Here is a 24,430-nt window from a genome sequence, read left to right on the forward strand (position 1 = left end):
AGCGCTGTCCGTGGTGCTGCAGGGGAACGCTCGCCGCCCCCCCCCCCGCCCCAACATCTGGCCGGCGGGGGCGGGGAGCCACATCTGGGCTGGGGGCGGAGGGGTATAAGGGGGGGGGGTGCGAACAGCGGCGTGAGGATTGGCCGCGGTTCCTTGACGTCGTGGTGCCCCCCCCCGCCCCGGTGCGCCTTTACGACGGGGTGGGGGCGCACATCTGGGAGCGGGGGAGGGAGGGAAGGGGCGGGGGGAGGACCGGGCCGAGCCGGCAGCACCGGGCCCTCCTCTCCCCCCGCCCCCTCCCCGCCCCTCCGCCGCTCACGGCGCCGCCGGCAGCCGCCAGCCGGCCGGGGCCATGCGTACCGGAGCCCCCGACGGCGCGGCGGTGTGCTCGGCGCTGCACCATGGCCGCTGAGAACCGCTCGGCGCCGGGCGGCGGCGCTCCCTGGGGGCTGCCCGGTGAGTCGCTGCTGGGGGGGGGTGGTGGTGGGGGGGTGATGGTCCGTGGGCACGGGGCTGGGGGGGGGGGGAAGGCATCTCCGTGGGTCCCCCCACCCCGAGAGTCCCTGGGCGGGTGGGGGGGGGTGGGGGGAGCAGCATGGCTTGAGGGTGCATGGGGAGGGGGGGTGCGTACCACCCCCCCCCGGGGGATGTAGCACCCGGTCGCTCCAGGAATTGGAGGAGGGGGGGGTCTCACTGACAACTTTCCTGCAGTCCTGCATCCCTCTGGGAACCCCGGGGGTGCCTCGCGGGTAAGGGACCCCTGCACTGGTTCGTCGCCCCAGGATGTGTGGAGACGTGCAGGGCTGCAGCCCTGCCAGGGCACCGGGACGAGGTCTGCCCCCCCACCCCCCCCTTCCCTGCTCCCGTCCAAACCAACACCGCTCCCCAGGATCCGTGGTCCAAGGCACCTCGGGTCCCTCTGATCACCTAGGAACTGGCCCTGTCAGCACCCTGCCACGGGCATAGGAGCAGGGAACCCAGGGCGGGGGGTTATTTGCTCCCCTGGTGCCTGCTCTTGGAAGGAAATTTGTTTTCTGGGCAGGAAACTACCTGCATGCTTTCTTTGCTTCCCTCTGTATTCCAACAAGAGCAGCAGGGACAGGATCCCGTATCTTTTGGCTACTTTGTCCCCATGCTGGACAAAACCGCTCTGGCCCTTGTGGCTACCTCCCAGGATGTGACTAGGCAGAAGTCCCCCCACCTCTCCGCAGAGACCTTTGCCAGGTTGGGCATTGCAAGGGGGACAGATCCTGCCCCCTCTCTCCCTAGGTGTGGGTCCCATCTGCCCTTTAGCTCTTGCTGGCCCTGCTGCGCCCTCCCCGCTAGTAACGGCAGAGCTGCCCCATGCTCTCTGTTGGCCCGTCATGGGCAAGAGTCGGGCAGCCCCACCCTTCTTTTCTCACAAAATAATGACATTGGCTTCAAATCAGGGAACAGTTCCTGTCATTTTTTTTAAATGAAAGCAACGCTGGCTTCTCTTCTGTCCTGCTTTCAACCCGACTGTGCTGTGGCCATGTTTTCTAGCTGGTCTTTGCAAAGCCCGGGGCTAGGGAGATCCTTCCCAACCTGAGGAACAGCTAGTGTTCCTTTGTGCCCTGCTGGCAGCTAGCAAAGCTGATGAGCTCTGCTTGGGTGTTTGGAGGCTCCTTGCTTTGTCACAGGTGCCTTGAGTGACCTCCGAGGGTGGCTCGGCTTCTCCTGCCACTACTTGCAGGATGAGCAGAGGGGCTGGGAGGGTTGGGACCCACCCAGTGGGGTGGCTTGTTGATGCTGGCACTGTCTATCAAAATACTCAGATGCCAGGGTCCTGGAGCCCAGGCTTTTGGTGAAACATCACCAGTGACAATGCTCACGTTGAAATCACAGGCGACAGCAAGATGCTTTTCACTGTCACTACTGCTGGGCATCACCTCCTGCTTCCTAACATCTTGGCTTCTGTGATCTGAGCACCTGCTGGTGCTCTCCAGCCTAGACTAGGCCCACTGTGAGACATCCCAACAAAGACCAGGGCATCCGAGGAGGGGTGATTTCACCCGTACAGAGATCCTAAGAAATAGCGACCCATCCCCAGTTCACCTCTCAGCCAGGCTGGTGGCCAGCGGGCAGAGCCCCTGGGTGAGGAAGGTGGGGATGGGAGCAGGTATCTGGGAGGGAGCGGTGTCCCCGTTCCTGCGGGAGCCAAGCCAACGCGCCCCTGCTTGGAGCTGGCAGCAGGTTCCCAGGTCTGCCGGACAGAGTGGCAGCGACCCCGGGAATGACCCAGTGAGCGGGCAGCGGGAAGCTGGCGGGAGGAGAAGGAGGGCTACCGGTAAAAGCGGTTTGTTTATTCACACGAGGGGCATACCCATCTCAGCGGGTCAGTCTGTTTTCTTTCATAGAAGAGAAATGAACTGAAATGATTAATTAATGCTGTGATCCAATTACTCTGAGTTTGCAGAAGGAGCATGATTTTTCTCTTTAAACTGTCCCCACGAGGATCCTATTGATCTCAGGTTTTGTCATGGTTGGAGTTTTGTTGGTTTGTTGTTTTTTTTTTAAATTAAAATGACAAACATCTCCCCAGGAAAAAAAAAAAAAAGGCAAAAACAGGGAATAAAAATAATGAGACCAGGATGAGCGGCTGATGCAGAGCAGTCCCTAGCACACCGTCGCTGTGGAGCCCTTCTCTGCCTGCCCTGCTGAGCCCTGGCCAGCAGCATCCACAGAGGTGAAGACGGTTGGTGAGTGCCCAGCCGAGGTGGCAGATGCAGCTCTGCAAAGGCAACAGGGAGAGCAATAGCAAGAAGAGAGGGAAATGGAGGCTTTTTGCAAGGGGCTGCTGCTTTCTGCACAAATGCAGCTCCTCTTTCCATATGCACACACACGCAGCAAGAGTTTCATGTGCGCAAGCTGACCCCTTCTCCTTGGCACGCTAAATCAGGGCTTGATGGGCATCTTCTGGAGAAGCAGGAGTTGCCCTTGAGCCAGTCTCTGCTCAGCCTGACACAGGGCTATGCCCTTGTTGCTCTCCAGTAAGCCAAGGGAGGAGTTTTGCTTTGCATTTCAGCATCCATTCCGGGCCGGCTCTAAAACTGCATATTTAAAAGAGATGTGTTTCAGGGAGATGCAAGGGTGCAGGACCTGGTGCAGCCAAGAAGTGGAAATTTGGACCGGATTGTTCCCATCTACTCCCCCCCCAACTTCATCCCTCTCCCAGCATCCCCCGCTGATGCTCCTTAGCCTGCCCTAGCACCAGCACCTACCATGAGCATGCCAGGTGCCAGTGGTGGTGTGGGGCTCAGCACCTGGGCAGTGTTGAAGCCTCTTCAAGCCGGTGTTTGGAGCCACGCCAAAGCCATCCCTCTTCTGAGGGATTTGGGCGACCACTCAGAAAACAGACACCAGTTTCTAGGAAGACTTACGCGCTTTTCTGCCCAGGGCCCAGGCAGGCCAGGCAGTGAGGGTCTTAATGGGTGGCTGTTATCTAACTCGTAGCCAAGTGGAAGAGTATGCCGGCCTTGACCGTCCCAGGAGAGCACTGCCGACCACGACACCCCTTTAGCCCTCTAGGACCACGGGGAAGGCTCGCTGCATCCAGACCCTTGAACGTACCGAGGTTGGCCCTTGCGCTATATTCAGACAAATTCATTTTCTGAAGCTTCAAGGAGGAGTTAGGTATTTCCTGGACAAATGAATCTGCTCCCTGGGCAGCCTTACCCACTATGCCAGTATTTTGCTGGTGCAGGAGCACAGGGCAGGGTGTTTCCCCTATGGGTCCCCACCTTGATGTTTAGCAGCGGGGTTTTAGCAGCAGACATACAACCAGTCCTTGTTCCCCCCGGCAGATACCCGAGTGTCCCCAACCCAGTGTGTGTGTTGGCGTCCATCCCACCTTCCCTGCGGACGGATGCGCTGGTCCTCTTGGGACTTGACTCTGGGCCAAGACAACATCATTTGGCCTAGCTTCAGACATTGAGTCCCCCAGCACAGTGAACGTGAGCAAATGAGGCTCTGCTGGAGATGCTCCCCAGCCCGACCCCTCGCGTGCGAGGCATGGCTGCTCATGCCTTCGCCCTGGGGCTGCTCCTGGGACCTTCCAGAGATGACTTCAGCCCAGAGGCTGCACTGCACGGAGGAGGAACTCCAACAAAGGCTCGGTTTATACCTTGTAAGGTGTAAGTTTGCTAAGAAAATTAACTTCACCAGCCTGTCCAAGCCTCCAAACGCAGCGGCTGCAGGCACAGAGCCTCATCCCTTCAACAATCCCTGAAACCATTGCTGGAGGTCCTGCAAACCAGAGCCATGGGAGTGACACTGGCCCTCCCGTCTTGCTGTCACCCTGTCCCCATCACCCCTGCACGTCCTGTGCAGTGTGGCCTTCAGTCCCACTCGGTGCATGAGGCAGTGGCAGAGATACCCAAGTGCCCCGTTCCCTTCCCACCCCCCCCCCCCCCCCCCAGGTCCCAGCGTTAGGCAGGCTGAGACATGCTGGTGCAGAGGACGTGTGCCCACCCCGGGTGCTGTTTCCATGACTCAGAGAAGGCTGGAGAAGGACACAGGGAACCACAGCGCTTTTTGCCTGTCTTCAAGAGCCTCGCAGAGGAGTTTCATCCTAGGTCAGCTGGCGCAGGAAGAGCAGCAGCTGGGAAGTTTTTCCTTTAAAGGCAGGACTCAGCGTAAACCATAGAGCTCCTCAGATGCAGTGGGCTCGGCCAGAGCTATCGATGCGGTACCAAGCTATCAAGGCTGGCTCCGTTCCTCTAGCCAGGAAAGCCAGGCGGAGAAGCAGCCCCCCTGCTACCACAACTGCTATTAAATCTAATATATTTTACAGCACCTTGCAGCTTGGCAGAGGAGGCAGCAGGGGCTGGCACCAGCTGGAGGTGTCTGGAGGAGAGGGGTGCTGGGTGAAGTGTCATCTGCAGGTTTCAGGCTCATGGCGGAGCTGGTTTGCGTCGGCCGGTTAACATCTTCAGGCTCTTTAAACAGAATTAGACTGATTTGTCTGTGGGAAACTCAGAGCTCTGGTTGTGCAACACCGAGGTCTGAAAACATCGCTCCGCAAACACGATGTCCCAGGCCCTCGTGTCCGCTCCAGGTCACAGGGCGGCTCTCTAGAGGCACGCCTGGCGCCTTGCTTCGGGATCTCCTCCCTCGTGGACCCTCCTGATGTTGATGTTAGCTGGGCCCCCCCTCCCCGGGCAGCGTGGCAGGCTGGCTCTGCCGCGGAGGGACAGGCATCCTTGTGGGATCTTTGCATGACTGAGACGGGAAGGAGCGTATCCTGCATCTCGGCATCTCTAGTGCCTTCGGGGTAGTTTGGATCCCTGCTCTGCTGGCAGTTACGTCATGTGCGGTCCTGTTAAAGCCAAAAAAGTGCATGCGTGTGTGCAGAGAGGAGTGGAGAGCAATGAAACCCTACTGGCATCAGCCTTTGCCTGATAACAGGCAAGAGTTGCCTGGGCTTGGGTCTGCCTTTCTGCAGCGCTTAGGAGCAGCGTCTAGCACAGCCATCTCTAGGTTGCTTGCAGAGCTCCGATCACCCACCGTGGCCCATAAGCGATGCCCAACTCATGAAACTCTCTGCTATCACGTGCAGCCGCAGGCAATGAAGTGACTAAAAACCCTGCCCAGTGCTGCGGGGTGCTGCCTGCGGAGTTAGTGTAGGGCCATGAAGGCTGGGGACCACCATCCTGCGGTGAGAGAGGTGACTCCTAGGTGGAGCTGGGCTGCCCCGAGCCAGAGAGCTGCAGCCCACAAAGGTTTCCAGCCCCAGCACAGCTCCCGCTCTGCCCAGGCAGGAGCTGGTGGGAGCCTCCAGGGAAGGCAGCAGGCAGTCTCTGCATGAGGTCTCTCCCCCTTGGAAGATTTTCTTAGGGGTCTTCTGTGGGGCAGCTGTGTAATACCTCCCTGGCAGCACAAAGCTATTCCCACCTCCTTCTTCTCCATCCCTCCCCTCCTCTGTTGTCACCATGGATGGGGGGTTTCCTACCCGCTCTCCTCCCCACGCTTCCCGTGCTGCCTGTCTGTGCCCCGGGCTCGCCTGTTGATGCCCTGGGCTCCCCTGCCCACCTTCTGCTGCAGCTCCTGTCCTTCACCTTCCCTCTGTTCCCTTGCTCAGGCATCACCTCCAATGCCAAACCCTCTGGCAGGTCTTGTGGCCAAGTGGGGTCTAATATTTTCAGTTTCCTTTTTCATTAGCACACCAGAGATTCCCCTCTGCTGTCTGTCCCCAGGACTAGGGCTCTCCTCTGTCAGGTCCACATCCATCTGGCAGGACCCTTGCTCTTGCCTGATTTTCTGCCCTTGGCTCAGGGCACCAGCTCTCTTTTCTCTCACCCATTGCTCAGCTGGCTTATTTGTCCTCTCAAAGCCCTGCAGAGCCTCACCCTGCTCCATGGGGCAAGGGGCTCTAGTTCCCATTGCTCACTCTTTAAAATTTCAGATGAGCACCTTGGTGTTTTCGCTCATGGTGCCTTGGCTCTGGCACGAGTTGCTTACGGAGAAACACAGCCCCCCCCCCACACACACCCTCCTGACAGCTCTGCTCTGCCAGAGCAACCCCGCATCCCCGATTGCCTGAGCTGCATCCCCACCCCATGGCCCGTGGGGACCCCAGGGTGGGGGGCAAAGAGGGTGGGTGCAGGGTGCTGCGGCTTTCTGCGTGGGGGCCAGCCCCCGCCTTGCCTAGTGCCAGCTCTGGCTCCTGGGGGGGGGGGGGGGGCTGGGGTGGGCTGGTGCCCTGGGCAGGTGGTGGGGACCTGGCGGGAGTGACTGTGGCTGTGTGGGGCAGTGGCAGGGTGAGGGAGCTTCCCTGTAACTGGCTTCCCCAAAGAGAGGCTGAGTCCATCCCCCTTACCGTCCCCAGGCAAGGCCCATCATTTTCCCTGGGGCAGGGAGAGCTGCTCTTCCAAGCAACCACATCTGGGGTCTTGCAGCTCCCTGCACTCTTGCCCCCAGTCCCTTCTCCAGCACCGTCTCTCCTGCAGGCATCTGATCCCAGCCACTAACCTCTCCCTGGGGAGAGCCCAGCTAATCCAGGCAGTCACTTGTTGCTGTAATCCTCTCTCTCCCTCCTTCCCCTCTGCCGGCTGAGCCCAAAGCCCTTCCTGGCAGTGGGACCTGTAGATCCTATTAAAGCTTCAACCCAGGGATATAAAAGAACATGAGCATCTCTCTGAGGCAGAGAGCATTAATGCAGTAGACGGGAGGGGAGAAATGCAGCTCTAGCCCAAGGCTCAGCTGAAAGCCGAGCACCTTCCTGGCTCAGCAGCATGGGCTGAGCTCTGCCACCAGCCCAGAGCTGCAGCCCTGGGTGGGGAGGCAAGGCAGAAGGCACAGGAGGGAGAGGATGGCATCCGCCCACGGCCCCGCTGTGGGATGCTGCCGTGGTGAGCCTTCTTCCCCTGTGATGTTACCCACCGGAGCCGGCGCAGGCGTGGGAGCCACTGGGGAGCCGCCGGTGCCCGGGAGCTGCAGGCTGGGCACAGCAGGGTAAGGCTGGGCTTTGGCTTGCATGGCATTTGCTGGGCATGCTCGCTATTAGTGTTCTACTGATGGGTCATTTATTGGGCCTAATAATTGGGTGACAGATGGTTAATTAATTGTCAGAACGGCCAGCATGTTGGTAGGTTATTTATAGGAGTGACTTCTAACCACTTAAAAACACTTTCTCACTGATTTGCTTCTCAGCTGGTAATGCTGTGGGTAGGTGGTATGTAGCCCCTTATGAGCTGCGTGTGATACAGGGCACGTTAGGGATACAGGCAAGGACCGGGGGGGGGCCAGCTCAGGCAGGGGCGGGCAGCCGTGCCAGCTGTGGGATGCTGGTGAGTGTGCTGGGCGCTACTTATGTGAGCAGCTCATAAGCCACGGCTCTGACCTGCAAGCACTTCTCATGGCCAGGTGCACAGTGCCTTGGATGGGGTGCCTCAGTTTTGCTTTGAAACACGGTGACAACCATCTAGTTACAAGCAGCCGTGAAAGCAGGGGAGGGTCCTGGCTTGCTCAGGGCGGGTGGTCAGGTTAGATGACTGCAATGCTCCTTTCTGGCCCCGGACACAGAAAATTTTCAAAACCTGATGCACAAACATGTGTCAAGCGTGGTGGTGGGGACCTCCAGCCCCCTCGCCTCTGCCTGAAAGCTGGCAGCTCCTGCGCTGCTGAGCTCAATGCTTCTCTGTTGGCTCCAGGAAAAGCCACCAGAGACTCCCAGCTCGTGGGGATGGAGGAATTTTCTTCGCCTCATGAGAACTAGTTGAATAGCAGAGGAAGAAAGAGGAATAAATAAAATGCTCAGATCCACCCCATACATTACTTGCAAGGAGCAATTCCTCTGGTACGATAGCTCAGATCTCCTCTGGAGCAGGATAAGGACTTCAGGGGTCCTTCGACCCTCACTGTGCCAGAGGGGTGCCAGCACAGCCGCCAGCTGGAGCCAGGAGGGAGCCCCACCATCTTAAAGCAGCAAATCCCGCTGGCCCCTCGTCTCCTTTCTGTTTTCCTGCTTGGTTTATTGCCTTCATCGTTCTTGATGTGGAGGCACAGGAGCAGCCTGACACCAGCCCTGCAGAGCCTTCCCTGACAGGGCAAACCCAGGCTAATCCCCGCACCAGGCACTGGGCCTCCCCCTGATCCTCTCCCCATATATTATATTTCTAAGGTGCCTGTTCCCGGTATCTAGGAGCTCTATTTTCACACGCCTTGAGAGGTGTGAATCTGTCAACCAGAACAATCCTTCACTAGCTGTAAACTGGTGCCATGACTCAGGAACTAATTAACGGCTATTAGATAATGCAATTAGCACCACAAACTGTCACCCTCCCTGAGTGTCCCTTCCCTTTGTGTGCATGAGCCATAAACACAAGTATCTGTTCAGCATCTTCTATCCCTCCCCTCTTTCTTCTCCCTCCTCTCAAATTCTGGTTGTGGCTGCGCTAACTGCCCAGCCCCGCATCACATCAGCAGTTTGACACGACGGAACTAATCCCATTAAGATTTTCACCCTCTCGGCACTTTTAGGAAGGCCAAGACAAGCAGGGTGCCAGCAGGAGGGCTGGCCCAGCTCTTTCCAAAGTCTATGCCGGAACTGATGTGCCCTGGCCCCAGCCTTCTGCATCCAGCCGGAGCAGGGAGTGATGTGTGCCGGGATGTCCCTGCGGTTGGAGGGAGCCAGCTTCCCTCCCTCCTGGAGACGGGCAGCACCTGGAGCCCCACAAGGTCCAGCCAGCCAGGAGCTGGCAGCCACGGCCACCCCAATCATGCTGGGGTGGAAGCCCCTGGGCTTGAGGTCTCTTCAGCTTTGCTGTTCCTCCAAAGGGCTGACTGCACCCATGCAGAGCAAAAGCTTCTCTCCTTTGGGAGCAGCTCACACTTGGAAGCCTCTGCAAAAGTAATGTTCTCTCTAATTCCTCTCCTTCCCCTACAAATGTCTTCTTCCCGACTGGCGTGTGAGCGTGGGGCTTGGTTTCTGGTGGCGTGCTTGCCGAGCAGCGCTGGGTGCGTGCACAGCCCTGCTCATTCCCAGAGACCTCGCTTCAAGCCGCACATGGACCAGCCGTGACTCTTCCCCCACCTGCCTCCACTCCCCCCCCCCCCCCCGGCCCTGAGGATGATGATGGGGCTGGGACGGAGGCAGTGACAGAGCAGGGAGGGGGGCGGCTGGTGGTGGCATGAGGAACGGGGGCTGTGGATGGGTACAGGGAGCAGAGGCAGGGGACACTGGGGCAGTAGGGCTGCTTGCTCCAGAAGCTCATCCCACAGCTCGACGTGCCACCATAACATGGGCATGTGTAAATACCAGTCTCTCCCGCTGTCTTTGCCGTGCCGGTGGGGAGGGTGGCCAGCTCCTGCCATGTGGGGAGTGACAGCGTGGGCAGGAGGGAGTGAGACCCTCATGGGGACATGGGCTGAGTGCTCAGTAGGTGCTCGGTCACTAACTGGCCCCGATGGAGCACCTGCCTGTAGCCAGCACAGACTTTTTGGGTACAGGATGACCATCAGCAGCAGTCCATGACAGGGCTTTCTCCTTTCCTACCTGGCAACAGGCTGCGAGGCACTTTTTGTAGGGGCTGACAGGCTGGGAAGGCTTGCTGTAGTGGCACATGAAGTGTGTGGCAAGGAAATAATAGCAGGAGCTTTCCACCATCCCCTCAGATGTCACCCTGTGACCAAGGAGGGGTGGGCAGGACTGGCTTTGCTCTCTTGCCCTGGAGCTGTCTCCTCACCCGACAGTGGTGGCACCCATGATCTCAGGCAGCGATGGGGACCCTGCTGTGCCAAGTGCTTCCAAAATAGGTGCACCCCACCAAATTACAACCTTCTCTGCTTGGATCTGCGGCTGCCTGTGCCTCATGTCTTCATCCATAACATGCAAGAGGTTGGGTGGAAAGGGAGAGGCATTTTCCTGTCTTGAGGACATGCTTGCTGAGTGCTGCAGCGGCCACAGAAACCCTTAGACCAAAAGATGCTATCAGTGAAGAGTTGGAGGCTCCTAATGGCTTTGATGGAGAGGAGAAAACCAGCCATAAATCACTGCCAGAAGTCCTAGGGAGGGATGAGGCTGGTGATGGAGTCTGCTGCAGCTAGCTGGCGAGAGCAGGTCTGGAAGAGCACCCCCTGAGTGCTGCAGACCAGGGATGGTGTGTGCAGGCTGAAAAGCCCATTGGTGTTGCAGGTAGGGGCCTCAGCCCCAGAAGCCCTTCTGAAGCGGCCTCTGGGCTTTGCCAAGGCTCCATCTCCTCCCTGGCTGCGGTGCCGGGAGGGAGGCAGGGGGCAAAGGGGGATGGAAACAGGGAGGGCGATGTGGGACGGGGAGGGAGAGGAGAAATGTGCTCCTGGAGGTGCAGGAGGAGAGAGATGTGCACTGGGGTGCATATGGGGGAGGCATTTAGTAGGGAGACCCCAGGGCCTGGAGAGGTCCTTGGTGTCTGGGGGCTTCACAGTGTGGGGGACAGTGATGCGGCTGGTGGGAGAGTGGAGATGGAGTCACACCGGTGAGTCCGTTGCAGCACCACAGCTCTCCTGCATGCTCCCTCCATCCTTGGGTACATCCTGGGGTCGCAGGCAGAGATGGGGCTGCCCGAGGACTGTGCCCCACACAGCCTGGGTGCTCTCCATCCCAAAGGCAAACGGCAGGATCTATCCCCATTGCCTATGCATGGCTTGGTCAGTCGTTCTGAGACCTGGTGAATTCATAGCATCCTTGCCCTGCTCCCAGCTCCGGACTGAGGTGCGTGCCCTGCTCAGGAAGGCAAAGGCAGTGCCGGGCTGTTTCGGCGAGCTCAGAGAGAGTGTCAGGGACAGAAGAGAGAGACGGCGGAATGGAGAGAGCAGAAGATGGGGAAAGAAGGGATGCCCAATAGGCTGGGGCATGGCAGAAGATAGCCAGGGTCTCTGAGGTGTGGGTTAGTGGTGTACACATCTTCCGGCTTGTACGTGTTGTTGTACGCCTGTGTTCTATGTATCTTCACACCCTTAACCATTTTCGTCCCCCCTCCTACCCTCAAACGGGAGATTGCTTTATTTTTGCCCTTCAGTGAAGGCTCATTTTCAAAATACCCGTAGAAGTCTTTCACCCTGAGGCTGCATTTGCCTCTGTCTCAGCACACCAGTTTCCAGCATGACCTCTGGGTGGCATCCAAAGACACGCGAGCAGGGCTGCACCAGTCTTCTCCTCCATTTCTTGTGACCTGTACAAACAGTTTTATGGAGCAGGATGAGATGGACTTTTCTTACTTCGGGCAACTGAGAACACAAGCCTCTGTCAAGGCTGATAATGAATTAAATGCACTTAGAAGAGGCTGCCAGTTCACGAACTAAAGTGAAAAAACCTGAAACCCTCATTTTAGCAGAGATGAAGGAAAGGTTTCTTTTCAAGATTTTCAAATTCTTCCTGGGAGAGCTGGGGTAGATGTCTGCTTGACTGCTAGCTTGTCTGATCGGTTTGATTAGCTGTTACAAGAATGACAGCTAAATCTCTCCATATCACCAAAGTGAAGACTTTAAAACTCATTTCAATTGTACTGAAACCAACCCCCAAACTGCCACCATTACATAGTTCTAAGCCATTTTATACACTTATCACCTCTTCTCGCATCCCTGGCTGGGTGCCCAGGAAGGATGGCAGCAGAAACCGCTTACCCTGTCCCTTGATGCATCCCTTGCGCTTGGAACCGGGTGCAAAGCCAGGCAGCGCCACCAGGCTTTCTCACCCCATCAGTATTTAGTATCTACTGAAGGGTGTTGCTTTCTTTTCAAAGCACTTTGTCTTCATGGGCCGTGGGTAGCAGGCTCAGAGGATAATGGTACAGAGGTATTTCTCTGTCCCTCACCCATATGTAAGAAAAGCCCAGTCGCTATCGCAGCTGTAGCCTTGCTAATGCAGAAGCTGCCTTAATGGCTACATTGGTACCCAGGCTTTTGCATTGCAGCAGCCATGCTTCCATTTTCTCACACCTGCATCTCTTTACAAAGCAGGTATATTAAAACCTTGGCTGCTGATGGCAGAAATCTCCTACCCTCAGCACAAACGAAAGGCAAAGGCATTTCTTTTAAAAGACTTTAAAAATAAGAACTGATCCCAAAGCCTGCCAAATCCCGTTTTGGAGAAGTGCACATTAGTGGTGTGTTTATACGTTTAGCAAAATCAAATTCAGGAGTCCCAGGCGCTTGGAGCCAGCACCGTTACCCAAGCCAGCTTGCAGAGACACGCTGTGCCAAGCGCTCCCGCTGCGTGTACCGGCGTGGACGCCTGCCCGCTGTGCCGGCTCCCGCTGGGCTACTGGCAGGAGTGCCCATGGGGCTGGGTGGGCAGCCCAGCAGGACCCCCGCCCCGGGCACCGGGTAGAGCTGCTGGGAAGGCTGCCCTTGCTGGGCTGGTGGGGTCGGGGTGCCCCCAGCACCCAGGGTGATGCTGGTGAAGGCCCAGCAGGTTTCAGAGGCCTAGGTGGTGTGGGAGAGGCAGGTCTGATGGGAAGCTCCTCTGTCCAGCCCACTTCCCCTGGCACCTTTGCTTCTCCTTCCCCTTCCAGGAAATTCCCTTTCATCCCAACACATCAGTTTTGGTCCATTGCTTTTTATTAAGGTCCATTCTCCTCTTACCTTGTGGGGAGGGTTAACCACAGCCATCTCGATTTGGATGAAGGCAGTCTTTCTGTCCGTAATTCTTGCCACCTTTCATAAATAATTCCATGTAGCAGGCTGAGATGGCTGGCTTCACCCCATACGTCTCCACGGCCGGTGTGGCTGCAACTGCAGTGTGTTGTGGGACTGGGGGAAGGGGCCAGCATTGCCCGGCATCGCTGGCTGATGGCACTCATGTGGCCCCTTCCCTCTCCCATGCCTGTTGGGGCTGCGCTGTGAACCAGGCCAAGCCAAATGACCTGGTTTTAGCTTTGTTTGGATTTTCAGCATCTGCCTCCAAGCAGTGTCACCCCTTTGTCAAGACCACCTCTGTGGGAAAGGTTGGTGCCCCTCAGTGAGACATTGTGGGACTCGCACGAACTCCTTGGGGCTGAAGCTGTAGTGTAACTTGCTGTTTTCCCTGTCCCAGATTTCATCTTCCAGAAGGAGCTGTTTGCTGCCAGAGACCCAGGTGAGCTGAGTGGACCATGGCAGAGACTTTGTGGGGTAGCCCCGTCTTGGAGAGGTGCTTTGGGGAGGCCAGTGGGACGTGCCTGGGGCATACCATAAACCTGCTCTCGTCCCTGGGGCAGGGCACCGGCACCGTGCCGTGCTGTCCTTGCAGCAAGCGCTGTGCATCGCCGCTCGGCTCCGCAGCCTGCTTCATCCTGCGGCCCCTCGGCCTCTCTGTGTGCCTCCCTGGGGCACAGCAGCACTGTGGTCCTGCTGGGAGGTGGTTCCTGGCCCTGCAGATAAAAAACCATCCCACCCTGGCCAAAGGGCTATCCCCAGCCCTGTCCCTGCAGCCCCGTGTGTGTCCTCCATTGCTAAACAGGGATGCAAAAGTTGCCTTCAAAGAGCTCCCGGGGGAAGGCTGCAATGGCAGAGGGAAACCCAGTAACGCTGGGGATTTTTCTAGCTCTAGCCAAGAGCAGTGCTGGCCTGGGAAACTGAGGAGGCAGCAAATGCTGCCAGCACGGGCTGGCAGGTATGATATTTTCCCTTTCTGTCCTCCGCTCCCCTTGTAGATCCCATGCACAACCTCTCTGCTCAGCCCTGGCAGGCGAAGATGGCCAACCTGACCTACGACAACTTCACCCTGGGCAACCGTTCCGAGGTGGCCATCCAGCCTCCCACCAACTACAAGACGGTGGAGCTGGTTTTCATCGCCACGGTCACCGGCTCGCTCAGCCTCGTCACTGTGGTGGGGAACATCCTGGTGATGCTGTCCATCAAGGTGAACCGCCAGCTCCAGACTGTCAACAACTACTTCCTCTTCAGCCTGGCCTGTGCGGACCTCATCATCGGGGTCTTCTCCATGAACCTCTACACAGTCTACATCATCAAAGGCTACTGGCCGCTGGGGGCCGTGGTGTGCGACCTGTGGCTGGCCCTGGACTACGTGGTGAGCAATGCCTCTGTTATGAACTTGCTCATCATCAGCTTTGACCGGTACTTCTGTGTCACCAAGCCCCTGACGTACCCAGCCAGGAGGACCACCAAGATGGCAGGGCTAATGATCGCAGCGGCGTGGATATTGTCCTTCATTCTCTGGGCCCCTGCCATCTTGTTCTGGCAGTTCATTGTGGGCAAGAGGACGGTCCCTGAGAGGGAATGCTACATCCAGTTCCTCTCCAACCCAGCGGTGACCTTTGGCACGGCCATCGCTGCTTTCTACCTGCCCGTGGTCATCATGACGGTGCTGTACATCCATATCTCCCTGGCCAGCAGGAGCAGGGTGAGGAGGCACAAGCCTGAAAGCAGGAAAGAGAGGAAAGGCAAGTCCCTCAGCTTCTTCAAGGGCCCCCTGATCAAACAGAACAACAATAATTCCCCCAAGAGGGCTGTGGAGGTGAAGGAGGAGGTGAGGAATGGGAAAGTGGATGACCAGCCCTCAGCACAGACAGAGGCCACTGGCCATCAGGAGGAGAAGGAGACCTCCAACGAGTCCAGCACTGTCAGCATGACCCAGACCACAAAAGACAAGCCCCCAGCAGAAATCTTGCCAGCGGGGCAAGGACAGAGCCCATCCCACCCCCGGGTGAACCCATCTTCCAAGTGGTCCAAGATTAAGATTGTGACCAAGCAGACTGGGACCGAATGCGTCACCGCCATCGAGATCGTCCCAGCTAAGGCAGGAGCCTCTGACCACAACTCCCTGGCCAACAGCCGCCCAGCCAACGTCGCCAGGAAGTTTGCTAGCATCGCCAGGAGCCAAGTACGGAAGAAGCGCCAGATGGCAGCCCGGGAGAAGAAAGTCACCCGCACCATATTTGCTATCCTGCTAGCCTTCATACTCACGTGGACGCCATACAACGTGATGGTCCTCATTAACACCTTCTGTGAGACCTGCGTGCCCGAAACAGTGTGGTCCATCGGCTACTGGCTCTGCTACGTCAACAGCACCATCAACCCAGCCTGCTACGCCCTCTGCAATGCGACTTTCAAGAAAACCTTCAAGCACCTTCTCATGTGCCAGTACAGGAACATTGGCACAGCCAGATAAACTGGTGCTCAGGGACCACTTCAGCAACGTTATGGAAGCCCTTCCCTTTGCCTCCTTTGCTGGGGTGGGGTTCCTCTGCTCCCCACTCACAACGGTGCAGACTGTGCCGTGACTGCAGATGATGCCCTTCATCCAATGCTGACGAAGGTCCAAGGCACCTCTGAGCTGTGGCTGCCTCACCCTGGGCCCTGGGACTAACATGGGGAGCCAGCGGGAAAGCCGGAGGGAAGAGAAGGAGATGCGCTCACCAGGACCCCTCCCCAGCTCCCTGCTCTGAAGAGATATTGGCCAAATGGCATCAGTGTTTGTCCTAAGACTGGATGCCTCTTCTCCCCCCCCGGCTGACCGTCTCCAGGCCATCAGAGCTTGTCTGCATGCAGACGGCCTAATGCTGGATGCTTTCAATAGGCTTTTAAACTGTTTATTACCGAAGAAATGAAAAGAAAGCAGGGCCAAGCATTTGTAAGCCATCTTGGACCAGGCTGGCTCGGGCATGCTCATGGGGAGTCCTGCTGGCACAGCCAGACCCCCCTCCCAAGGCAGTCAAGATTACACCCTAGCAGATTGGGCAAGCTCCTTCCTTTCCCTTGAGAGACGCCATGGTACATCCTCACCCAGGGACACGGGGGGTGTGGAATTTTTCCCTGGACTTCAGCTCCGCTCTCCCCTTCATGCCCTTTCTGCCCTTGGCCAGCAATTGGCTGGACAGACAGACAAACCAAGCATCTCACTCCTGGGTGAGGAGTGTGAAACCCAGTCACGTCCTACAGTGACGGAAACTAAAACTGCAAAGAAAAGCAGTGGTGCGGTACAGGACTTCTCCCCACGACCCTGGGGGAATGTGGGCCCTGGGAAGTCGGCAGCAGCGACAGTGAAAATAACTGTCCTTGGGAGGGATGGGGAGAGTTGGGGGGTCTTGGAGGGGGTTGGGAAGAGGGTCTACAATGTGGCCGAGGTGCCCTGTGTCTCATCTCGGCCATGAGCAGGTCCCTGCTCTCCCCATGGCGGGTGTGGGAGGCCTGATGCACGACTCTGGGGAGGCAGGAGAGGACGGCAGTGGCCCCCAGCCCTGCTCCTGCCCCTGCCCCGGGTGCAGGGGGACACCCCAGGGAGGCTGAAGGAGCCGGGTGCTGAGCTTTGTAAATGGATGTAAACCTGTTGTTGGTGTCGTGGCGGAGCCCTCAGCATGCAGCTTCAGCCAGCATCTCCAGCTCCCTCCCAGCCCACCTGTGTGCGCAGCCCGGACCACCCCGGGGCTGCTCCTCAGGTTCGCCCAAAGCTGGGTCTCTGCAAGCCTTGGTGGACATGGCTGGGTGAAGGCGAGGGATGGGACAGGGCGACGCTGGCACTGGCAAACTCCGTATCCATTCCCACGGCGGGGTGATGCTGTGTAACCTGGAGAAAGTCTGCCCTGGCCCAGATGGGGATCCCCCCGCCACTGCCTTTAGGATAATTCACATAGCGGTGCCCAAAATGCCTGGTGGGCCTTTGTTTTTGTTTTTTTTTTAAACCGTTACAACCACAGCCCAACCCACCCCGAGACAAATAAAGACCTCGCACCAGAAACCAACAGCCATGGCGTAAGGAATGAATGAGTCGTCACCTGGTCGGTCCTCCCCAGCTTCCCAGTGTCACCCACTGGTGACATTTCCCGCAGCGTGTGGGTGGCAGCCCCATCCCCGCCACCATGTGCGTGTGGCACCCAGGGCCTCACCGCCAGCCGCAGGGTGACTTCACTGCTGGTCCCGGTGGGGTCAGCAAAGCTGGGGTTTGCTGGGGTTTCTAGCACAGCAGCACCTCGTGGGGATGACAGGTGGGTTCCAGTATTTTTTTTTTTTAAAGATTTTTATTGGAAAAGAAAACAAACCCCATTTTCCAAAAGAAGCAAGAGCTCCGACCCAGCACTGGTGTTGGCACATTGAAGGCAGAGGGGCTGCAGCCCCGGCATGGAGACACACACGGTTAGAAGTGATGGAGGAGAGGGGACGCGGTGGTTCCTGGGGGCGGTGGCTTTGTTTTCCCTGGCTGCTGCAGCAAAGTCGTGCCCTGGCCGAAGGGATGCTGGAAGAAGCCTCCCGAGCTGAGAGCAGTCCTCACGTGAGTAAGGGGCATGAGTGATGGGGTTACTCCGGCATTCAACACCCAGACCTTCCCTCCGGCACCGGTACCTGGTGGAGGAGCTAGGAGGCTCCCAGGCTTGTCAAAGGATGCACTAAAGGCAACTCATTTGTGCCGGAGGATGGAAAAATGTGTGTTCCCATCCCAGCTCTCCAGGTGCATCCCGATACCAGCCCAGAGGAGGTGAGCGGGATGCACTGGCAGTGGCGGCGGGGCAGCGGGGGGCTGGGGTGGGCAGCCCCTCCTGCGGGGCGGGTGGGTTTGCTCTCTACAACACTAGCAATTAAAACAAGGCATCTCAGTGAAAGAGGAGGTCATGGAAAAGAAGAAGGAAAGGAGGAGGAAGACTGGAGCGTGGGCTGGCTGCAGCTGGGCGTCCAGCCCCGTAGGCACCGTGTCGAGGGGCCGATGAGGATGCTGGCTTCCCGCTCTAGTCCTTCCCCTTGCCCTTCTTTGCTGCATCCGAGAAGCACAGGAGACAAGAGTTAGTGCGTCCGCTGGCAGCTCACCGATGCCCTAGGTGCTGCCGTGGCAGAAGCGTAGCCAGCATGGCCAGCTCGGCACAGCGCAGGGGCCGCATCCCTGCAGGCAGCCTCCCCCCACCGTGAAAAGCCACGTTTTGCACCACCCCACTGAGGAGAGGGGGAAATCCCTGTCCCACCGAAGCTGGCAGTGACTTGTGGGGGAACCAGGATTTTTCCTAGCAGCACCTGCATCCCACCCAGCCAGCAGCCAGACTTTGGGGCTGTCGCATGTGCTGATACAGAGGGAAGAGCATCTTCCGTGATCCCCCACACCACCAGCAAAGCCTGACCCCAAGGGGCCAAGCTACCCTTGGAAAGCCCCTGCCTGGGGTCCCAGCAGGACCCTTCTGAGGACAGGAGTGGTGGGGACTGACCTTTGGACTTCGACTTGATCTTGGAAGAGCACGGCTTGGTCACATAGACGATCTCCTCACACTGGGCATTGTACAGGGCTTTCTTCAGGATGCCAGAGCGGGTTTTCACGCCCGTCTGAGCGCTACACCCCCCCCAGCTCTCAAATTTGTACTTGCAGTCGGCTGGAAGAGAGGGGAGACGCATCAGCACTGGCCAGGACCCGGCATGGGCACCAGCCCCGGCCACCCAGCCCAGGGTGGACCCCAGCTACCCCGCCGCCATGCACCCACCTCCAAACTTCTTTTTCCAGTTGCAGGGGATCTTGCACTTGAGCTTCTTACTCTCATCTTTGCAAGCTCCCTCACGGTAGCCCAGGCCGCAGTCCTTGCTGTTGGGGACGCAGGGTCCCCAGCGCCAGTCCTCGCACTCGGAGCCGTCCTTCTTCGCCTTCTCTGCGAGGGAAGGGGGAGCGGGTGCTCGCTGCAGGGACATGGGAGCACGCCCCGGGGCTGCCCCCTGCCCCACTGGCCCCCCCCAACCCCCAGCCGCCCCTCACCTTTCTTGCTCTTGCCAGCCTCGGCAGTGGCGGCCAGCAGGATCAGCGCCAGGAGGAGGAGGAGGCCCTGGACCTGCATCCTGCCTGGGGAGGAGGGAGAGGTTGAGGTGGGTTGAGGGGTCGGGGCACAATGCGGCAGCGAGGAGGGGGCACACCTGGGAGTGAGACGGCGGCTGCCTCCGTTGCACACATGCACGTGTGTGCGCGTGTGTACACCCCCATGCCCTGCTCGTTGCCACCCGTTAGACAGTGTGTATTAATTACAACAGGAAGGTTAATTGTGCAGCTGCCTCCGGCCACGGAGCTGTTGGGCTGGGAGCTTGTTCCCATCCCCTCAGCCCCCCATCACCCTGTGTCTGGCCAAAATGCTCTCTGCGGGGACCCCCGCACCCCACACAGCAGCTGGGGAAGGCCCTTTGGTTGGGTGCACCCAGCACCAGGCTGCCCCAGGGTCCGTGCTGCTCCTGCTCCCGGAATGCAAAGCAGCCCCTGCCTGCATGCTGGCAGCAGCGGTCCTGCTCCCCATTGCCGGTCCTCAGCCCTTACCCCCTTGTATTTCTCTGTGGCTCCTTTATCTAGCACCCAGCAGGCTGCCACCCCACACCAAAGAGCCCTGGGGCTGGGGGAGCGCAGCTGCCATGGTACCTTTCTCTAGCTCCGGAGGAATCCCGGGGAGGGGGGAAGAAAAAAGCCCAGCAAAAACAAACCCACTCCCATGAGGGGTCTGAGAGCTAAACCAGCGGACTAAACACCTAAAAAAAAAAAAGTCCCCACAGCGTGGGAGCTCGTTGGAGAGATGGAGCGGGAGAGCTGCGCCCACTGCTGGCACCGCGGCAGCCGGCACAGCACCTGTGCATGCAGGGGGTGTGTGTGCATGCATCTGCATGCGTGTGCACGCACCAGGGAGCAGGTCGGGGACGAGGGTGCATGCACACAAGGGTGCAGCTCCTGGGGCCCTGACGCTCCCCCCCCACGGTGGCCTCGGGCCAGGTGACGGTTGCCCTCCGGCTGCCACCACGAGCGCCCGTGGGACACTGCTGCCAACACTGGGGTCCCAGCTCCCGCTCCCAGCAGGAATGCAGAAGTGCAGAGCCAGTGTCTCAAGTCTGGTGGCCCCTTCCCTGCTCCCCCAAGCCTTTTAGGATGACATCCGTATCTGCGTGGCAGCAGCCAGCCAGCAAATATATCACACGGGCCCCGGCTCCATGATGGGCTTGGCGGGACCGGGCTGTAGAGGTCAGGGCTGTAGAGGTCAGGACGCACGGTGTGCCCCGGGGGGACATCAGTGCAGGGAAGAGCCCGGGGTCAGCGTTTGCTCCCTGCCCCCAGGCTCCCTGGGCAGCATGCCGGAGAGAGCAGCTCCCCGCATTATTCAGGCTCCAGCTCAATCACCTTTTATGCATCCGCCGCCGCGAAGCGGCCAGCTTCGCTCTGCATTGAACTGTCACAGGGAATTACACAGCCCCACTGGCTGAAGGCGCAGCCGAGGGGGTGAGAGCTGCCTTCCCCCTCGCCTAGCCCGGCTGGGAGCCATCCTGCCGAGCACTGCACGGCTCAGCTCTGTTCCTACCCAGCTGCCTTCAAAGCGGGCAGGAGCTCAGCCAGGATGGGCCGGTTACAGATGGCAAGGCTGGGGCTGAGCTGAGTTACGGGCGCTCCCGTCGCACTTTGCAGCAGCTCAGATGGGGCAGCACCTCTGACGCCTGCACTATTCACAGCATCCCCCTGATTTCAGGTGCTCTGTAAACTTCTTTCATCCTTTGCTGCAGAGTATTTCCCTGTGCTCCTGCACCCACCTCACAGCCCAGTGCCTTCCAGCTCAGGTCCTGCAGACTCGGCTTCCAAGTGCCCAGGGCTGACAGCCCCAGCTGCCGTGCTCATCCCTGCCTCACCTCCAGGCATGGACACCCTCTGCTCCCCACGGCACAGGTACCTCGGAGCCCTGCCCATGTGTACATGGGGATGGGGGGGGGGGGGGGGTCCGAGGGGCAGCCCAGCTACAGCCCCAGGGACTCCTGGATCTGCTCCCAGGCTCTGCCCAGCACATCATGTCCCCTAAGCAAAGGTCTGCAAGGACCCTCAGCCATGGCTCATCCTAAAGCATTCATAAGGGAAAAGGAGTGCAGTTTTCCAGCTGGTTTTCCAAACAGCCTGATCCCTTCTTTGCTGGACAAACAAGAGCCGTTCCCGGTCGGGCTGCCAGTGCCTTTAGGCATGTTTGCACAGCCCAGCTCCTCCCGCATCCCTGCAGGGCCCTGGCTCCTCTCCTGCTCAGATCCCGGCTGGCTCTCAAAGCGCGTTGGTCTCTTCAAGGAACGGGCTGTACACGCGGAGCAGCCTGGAGCCTGACCACACCGTGGCAGTCCTGGTTTCCCCTTCCCCCCCCTCCTCTAGCTGGTTTTGAATAACCTAGGATCAGCTCTATAAACTAAAATTGCCTGGTGATGCTGAAGCAGAGCCCAAATACCCACCACTGCAATGGGAGAGCCTGGACCCCTCTCTGGACACCGCTCAGGGCCACACAATGCCACCGGCAAGTGCTTCTCCGGGCCACACCATCCTCGCCAGCTCCTGTCCCCTCGCTGCTGCCCCGATGCTCTCGTGGGAGCTGGGCTGTCAGCCCCCTCGCAGCCCCTCTTCCAGCAGCGGGACCTCTCGGCTCAGCTCAAATTGCAGCTGGCTCTGGCAGAGGTGGGCACAGGACTGGTGCCCTCCCTGCCGTGGGCTGAGCTGCTCCCCAGGCTCTGGGCAGGGACCCCATGGCTTGGGGTACCCAGCACCCCTCCAGCAGGAATTTCCCTGCTGCCAGGAGAGGGGAGACTGAGCTTTTCCCTGGGAGCCAAGGCGTTAGCAGGACCAGGAGGCTCTGCTGGAGGTACTGGAGGGGAGCAGAGCCGTGGGGGCTGTGGGGCTTTCCAGGAGACAGCCTCACCTTGCCCCTCGCAGCAAGGAGATGGTGCTACGGTGGGGGGAAAGGGTTTGCTCTGCGTTCTGCCTATACATTGTGGGGCAGAGAGGGGAACAGGCAGCGCCCGGCCACGCTTCTACCTTCTGCTCCCTCCCCAGGGCAGATGCTGTGCCGTGACCCCAGTACAGCCCCTTCCCCTCCGGCCAGTCTCCCCCATCACCCGAGCCCTCCCCGAACCGGTGTGGGGTGCCCCCGAAGGGGGGGGCGGGGGGGACTAACACCCCAGGCCAGTGCCTCAACCCCTGGGTGCTCTCTAGGATTCCTGCCTCCCTCCAAAACTCCTTCCTCCTGCACCTCCAATTTCTTGGCTCCTCGAAGGCGAAAGCCCGCACCCGCGGCGGGGGGCTGCCGCCCCTGGGACCCCTGCCCCAACCACCCTTCCTGCAGCTCCTCCCCAGCCAGCACCACGTCCCCCCACCCCGACAAAACCCCTTCCTCCCTCAGCCTGGATTACAGCCGCCTTCCACAGGGAGGAAAAGGGGGGGGGAGGTCGCCGCTCGCCTTGCCGGAGGCGCCCATCCCCGTGGCGTCGGGCGGCTGGCGCCGCCGTCCGCAGGGGGGGGTTGGGGGGGGGGTGTCCGGACCCCCAGGACCGGAGGGCGGTCGGTGGGGGGGTGTGGGTGTCCACACTCACCTGCGGAGCGGTGCGCGGTGCGGAGCTGCTGCCTTTGTGTGGCGGCCGCGTGCGGAGCCCCCGCGTAGCGCACAGCGGCCCCTGACGTCGGGCTCGGCTGGCAGCAAAAAAGGTGGTTTTTTAGCCCAAAACTTTGCGCAAGCTCCTCCTCTGCACCCCCCCCCCCCCCCTTCTCCCCGGGCCAGGCACAAAGGCAGGCAGGCAGGCCCGCCGGTGGAGGGGCGGCCCCCGGGGGGCAGGCTGGCCCCCCCTCGGCCCCGGGCCGGCGGGGAAGGGGGGGAGCGCTGGGCCGGCGGCGGGCCCGGCTTAGCCGGTGAGTGTGGTGGGCACGGAGAGCGTCAGGTTCCAACGGGACACGTCGCTGTGTCCCCCCCCACTTCCCCACCCTGTCTCACCTTCCTCCGGGCTCTGCTTCTTGCGTTGCTCTTCAAGCTGCATTCGCGGCGTGGTACCCACGAAGCCGTGGGGGGGGTCAGCTGAGCACGCACCCCAACATCACTGAGTGGCTGAAGGGGTGCAAGGTGAACAGCCGGGCAGGGCTCCCCTGAGACCCACTGGAAGATGGCCCCTGGGGCTAGATGGAGTGAAGGGAACCCCCTCCATGTTTCCACCACCAGCTCCGTGGATGCCTCCTTCCCCATCAAGGCCACTGGCATTGATGGACGGACGGACCGACCTTTCATGGTCTCTACCCTTTTCACCCTTCTCCACTTGTTCTGCCCCTTGCGGGAGGGTACCAGGGAGGGGGGAACCTGCTCAGCACCTGAAGCCCCACATCACTTTCATGCTGGCCCAGGTATCTCCCCAGCCCCGTTCCTTGTGACCTGCCTGTCCTGAGCTCAGCCATGCTGCAGCCCTTCTCCTTGGACCAAGCAGCGATATGAGGTCAGACTGCTGTTTGGGCTTGAAAGGACCTTGATATGAAGTCAGACTGCTGGTTGGGGGTGAAAGGACCTTGCAGACATGACTGCTCCCTTCCCCCCCATCCACCCCTTTTTCTTAGGCGGTGAGGAGAGGCAGGGGCCAAGCCAACTCTCTTCTGGAGTTACCAGCCAGAAAGGCGAGTGTCATGCCAGAAGAATGGGGCTGTGGTGGGGAACGGAGCCATTTTTCCACCCCTTACCCTGGAAGAAGGCTGCGCCAAGAGCAGGGCCGCCACAGGTGGGGTTGGGGGGGGGGGGGGCTGGTTTTTATGCTTCACAACCAGGAATCTCTTTCCGAGAGATTCCCGCATTTAACTCACACCCTGCCGGCAGTTTCCTGAACATCTGCAGAGGTTTCAAAGAGGGCTGGCAACAGTGGGAACATGTCATCTCCCCTGCCCGCTGCACACACAGCAACGGGTGCTGCGAGGGGCAGCGAGGGGTCTGGACATGCCGGGCTGCACCTTTGTGCACAGGGTGCAGAAATAGGTCCTGACAGGTAGCAAAGCCAATAGCCCCCCCAGCCCTGCATCACTGGGCCTTTAAACCAAAGCCAAAGCAAGCTGCTGAAACGAACTTCATGGTGGAAAAGAAGGGGAAGTGGCATCAGGTTTGTGAGTCTGAGTTATGGGACCGTGATGAGCAAACCAGGGCCTGGTGGAGCTGTGCAAGAGCTAGGTGTGGGGCGAGCGCTGCTGCTTTTCTTCAGCTGTCTCAGGCCGGGAGCCAGAGACCCCGCTGGGCTC

At 59.3% G+C, this 24,430-nt stretch overlaps 2 protein-coding genes across 5 annotated transcripts; one reads left to right on the forward strand and one right to left on the reverse strand.

Moving 5' to 3' along the window:
• The first annotated feature begins 299 nt into the window (after positions 1 to 299).
• CHRM4 (cholinergic receptor muscarinic 4) lies at positions 300 to 17,172 on the forward strand. 2 transcript variants are annotated; one of them, XM_052782083.1, is made up of 3 exons: positions 300 to 456; positions 13,532 to 13,573; positions 14,130 to 17,172. In XM_052782083.1, exons 1-3 carry the CDS (start codon positions 402 to 404, stop codon positions 15,605 to 15,607), a joined length of 1,575 nt encoding a protein of 524 aa, XP_052638043.1. In that variant the 5' UTR covers positions 300 to 401; the 3' UTR covers positions 15,608 to 17,172. The 2 variants fall into 2 exon arrangements, with proteins under 2 accessions (XP_052638043.1, XP_052638044.1); XM_052782084.1 differs by lacking the exon at positions 300 to 456 and adding an exon at positions 6,770 to 7,473.
• Positions 17,173 to 17,434: 262 nt separating this feature from the next.
• On the reverse strand, positions 17,435 to 22,890 carry MDK (midkine). Of its 3 annotated transcripts, none has more exons than XM_052782091.1 (5): positions 22,762 to 22,890; positions 19,160 to 19,243; positions 18,894 to 19,055; positions 18,624 to 18,785; positions 17,435 to 18,181 (listed from the first exon to the last, which is right to left on the reverse strand). In XM_052782091.1, exons 2-5 carry the CDS (start codon positions 19,236 to 19,238, stop codon positions 18,156 to 18,158), a joined length of 429 nt encoding a protein of 142 aa, XP_052638051.1. In that variant the 5' UTR covers positions 19,239 to 19,243; positions 22,762 to 22,890; the 3' UTR covers positions 17,435 to 18,155. The 3 variants fall into 3 exon arrangements, with proteins under 3 accessions (XP_052638051.1, XP_052638052.1, XP_052638053.1); XM_052782092.1 differs by having other exon boundaries at positions 19,160 to 19,239; positions 22,762 to 22,846; XM_052782093.1 differs by lacking the exon at positions 22,762 to 22,890 and adding an exon at positions 21,631 to 21,653.
• Between the last annotated feature and the right edge of the window lie 1,540 nt (positions 22,891 to 24,430).

Source organism: Harpia harpyja, chromosome 3 (genome assembly GCF_026419915.1).
Source record: "Harpia harpyja isolate bHarHar1 chromosome 3, bHarHar1 primary haplotype, whole genome shotgun sequence".
NCBI lineage: Eukaryota > Metazoa > Chordata > Aves > Accipitriformes > Accipitridae > Harpia > Harpia harpyja.

Excerpts from the sequence above, each read along its gene's own strand:
- CHRM4 (XM_052782083.1), top strand. The coding sequence starts at position 402 with ATGGCCGCTGAGAACCGCTCGGCGCCGGGCGGCGGCGCTCCCTGGGGG. Across the intron at positions 457-13,531 it reads CGCTCCCTGGGGGCTGCCCG|ATTTCATCTTCCAGAAGGAG; the intron begins GTGAGTCGCTGC and ends TCCCTGTCCCAG. Across the intron at positions 13,574-14,129 it reads GTTTGCTGCCAGAGACCCAG|ATCCCATGCACAACCTCTCT; the intron begins GTGAGCTGAGTG and ends CTCCCCTTGTAG.
- MDK (XM_052782091.1), bottom strand. The coding sequence starts at position 19,238 with ATGCAGGTCCAGGGCCTCCTCCTCCTCCTGGCGCTGATCCTGCTGGCC. Across the intron at positions 19,056-19,159 it reads GGCTGGCAAGAGCAAGAAAG|AGAAGGCGAAGAAGGACGGC; the intron begins GTGAGGGGCGGC and ends CTTCCCTCGCAG. Across the intron at positions 18,182-18,623 it reads GATCAAGTCGAAGTCCAAAG|CAAAGAAGGGCAAGGGGAAG; the intron begins GTCAGTCCCCAC and ends TCTCGGATGCAG.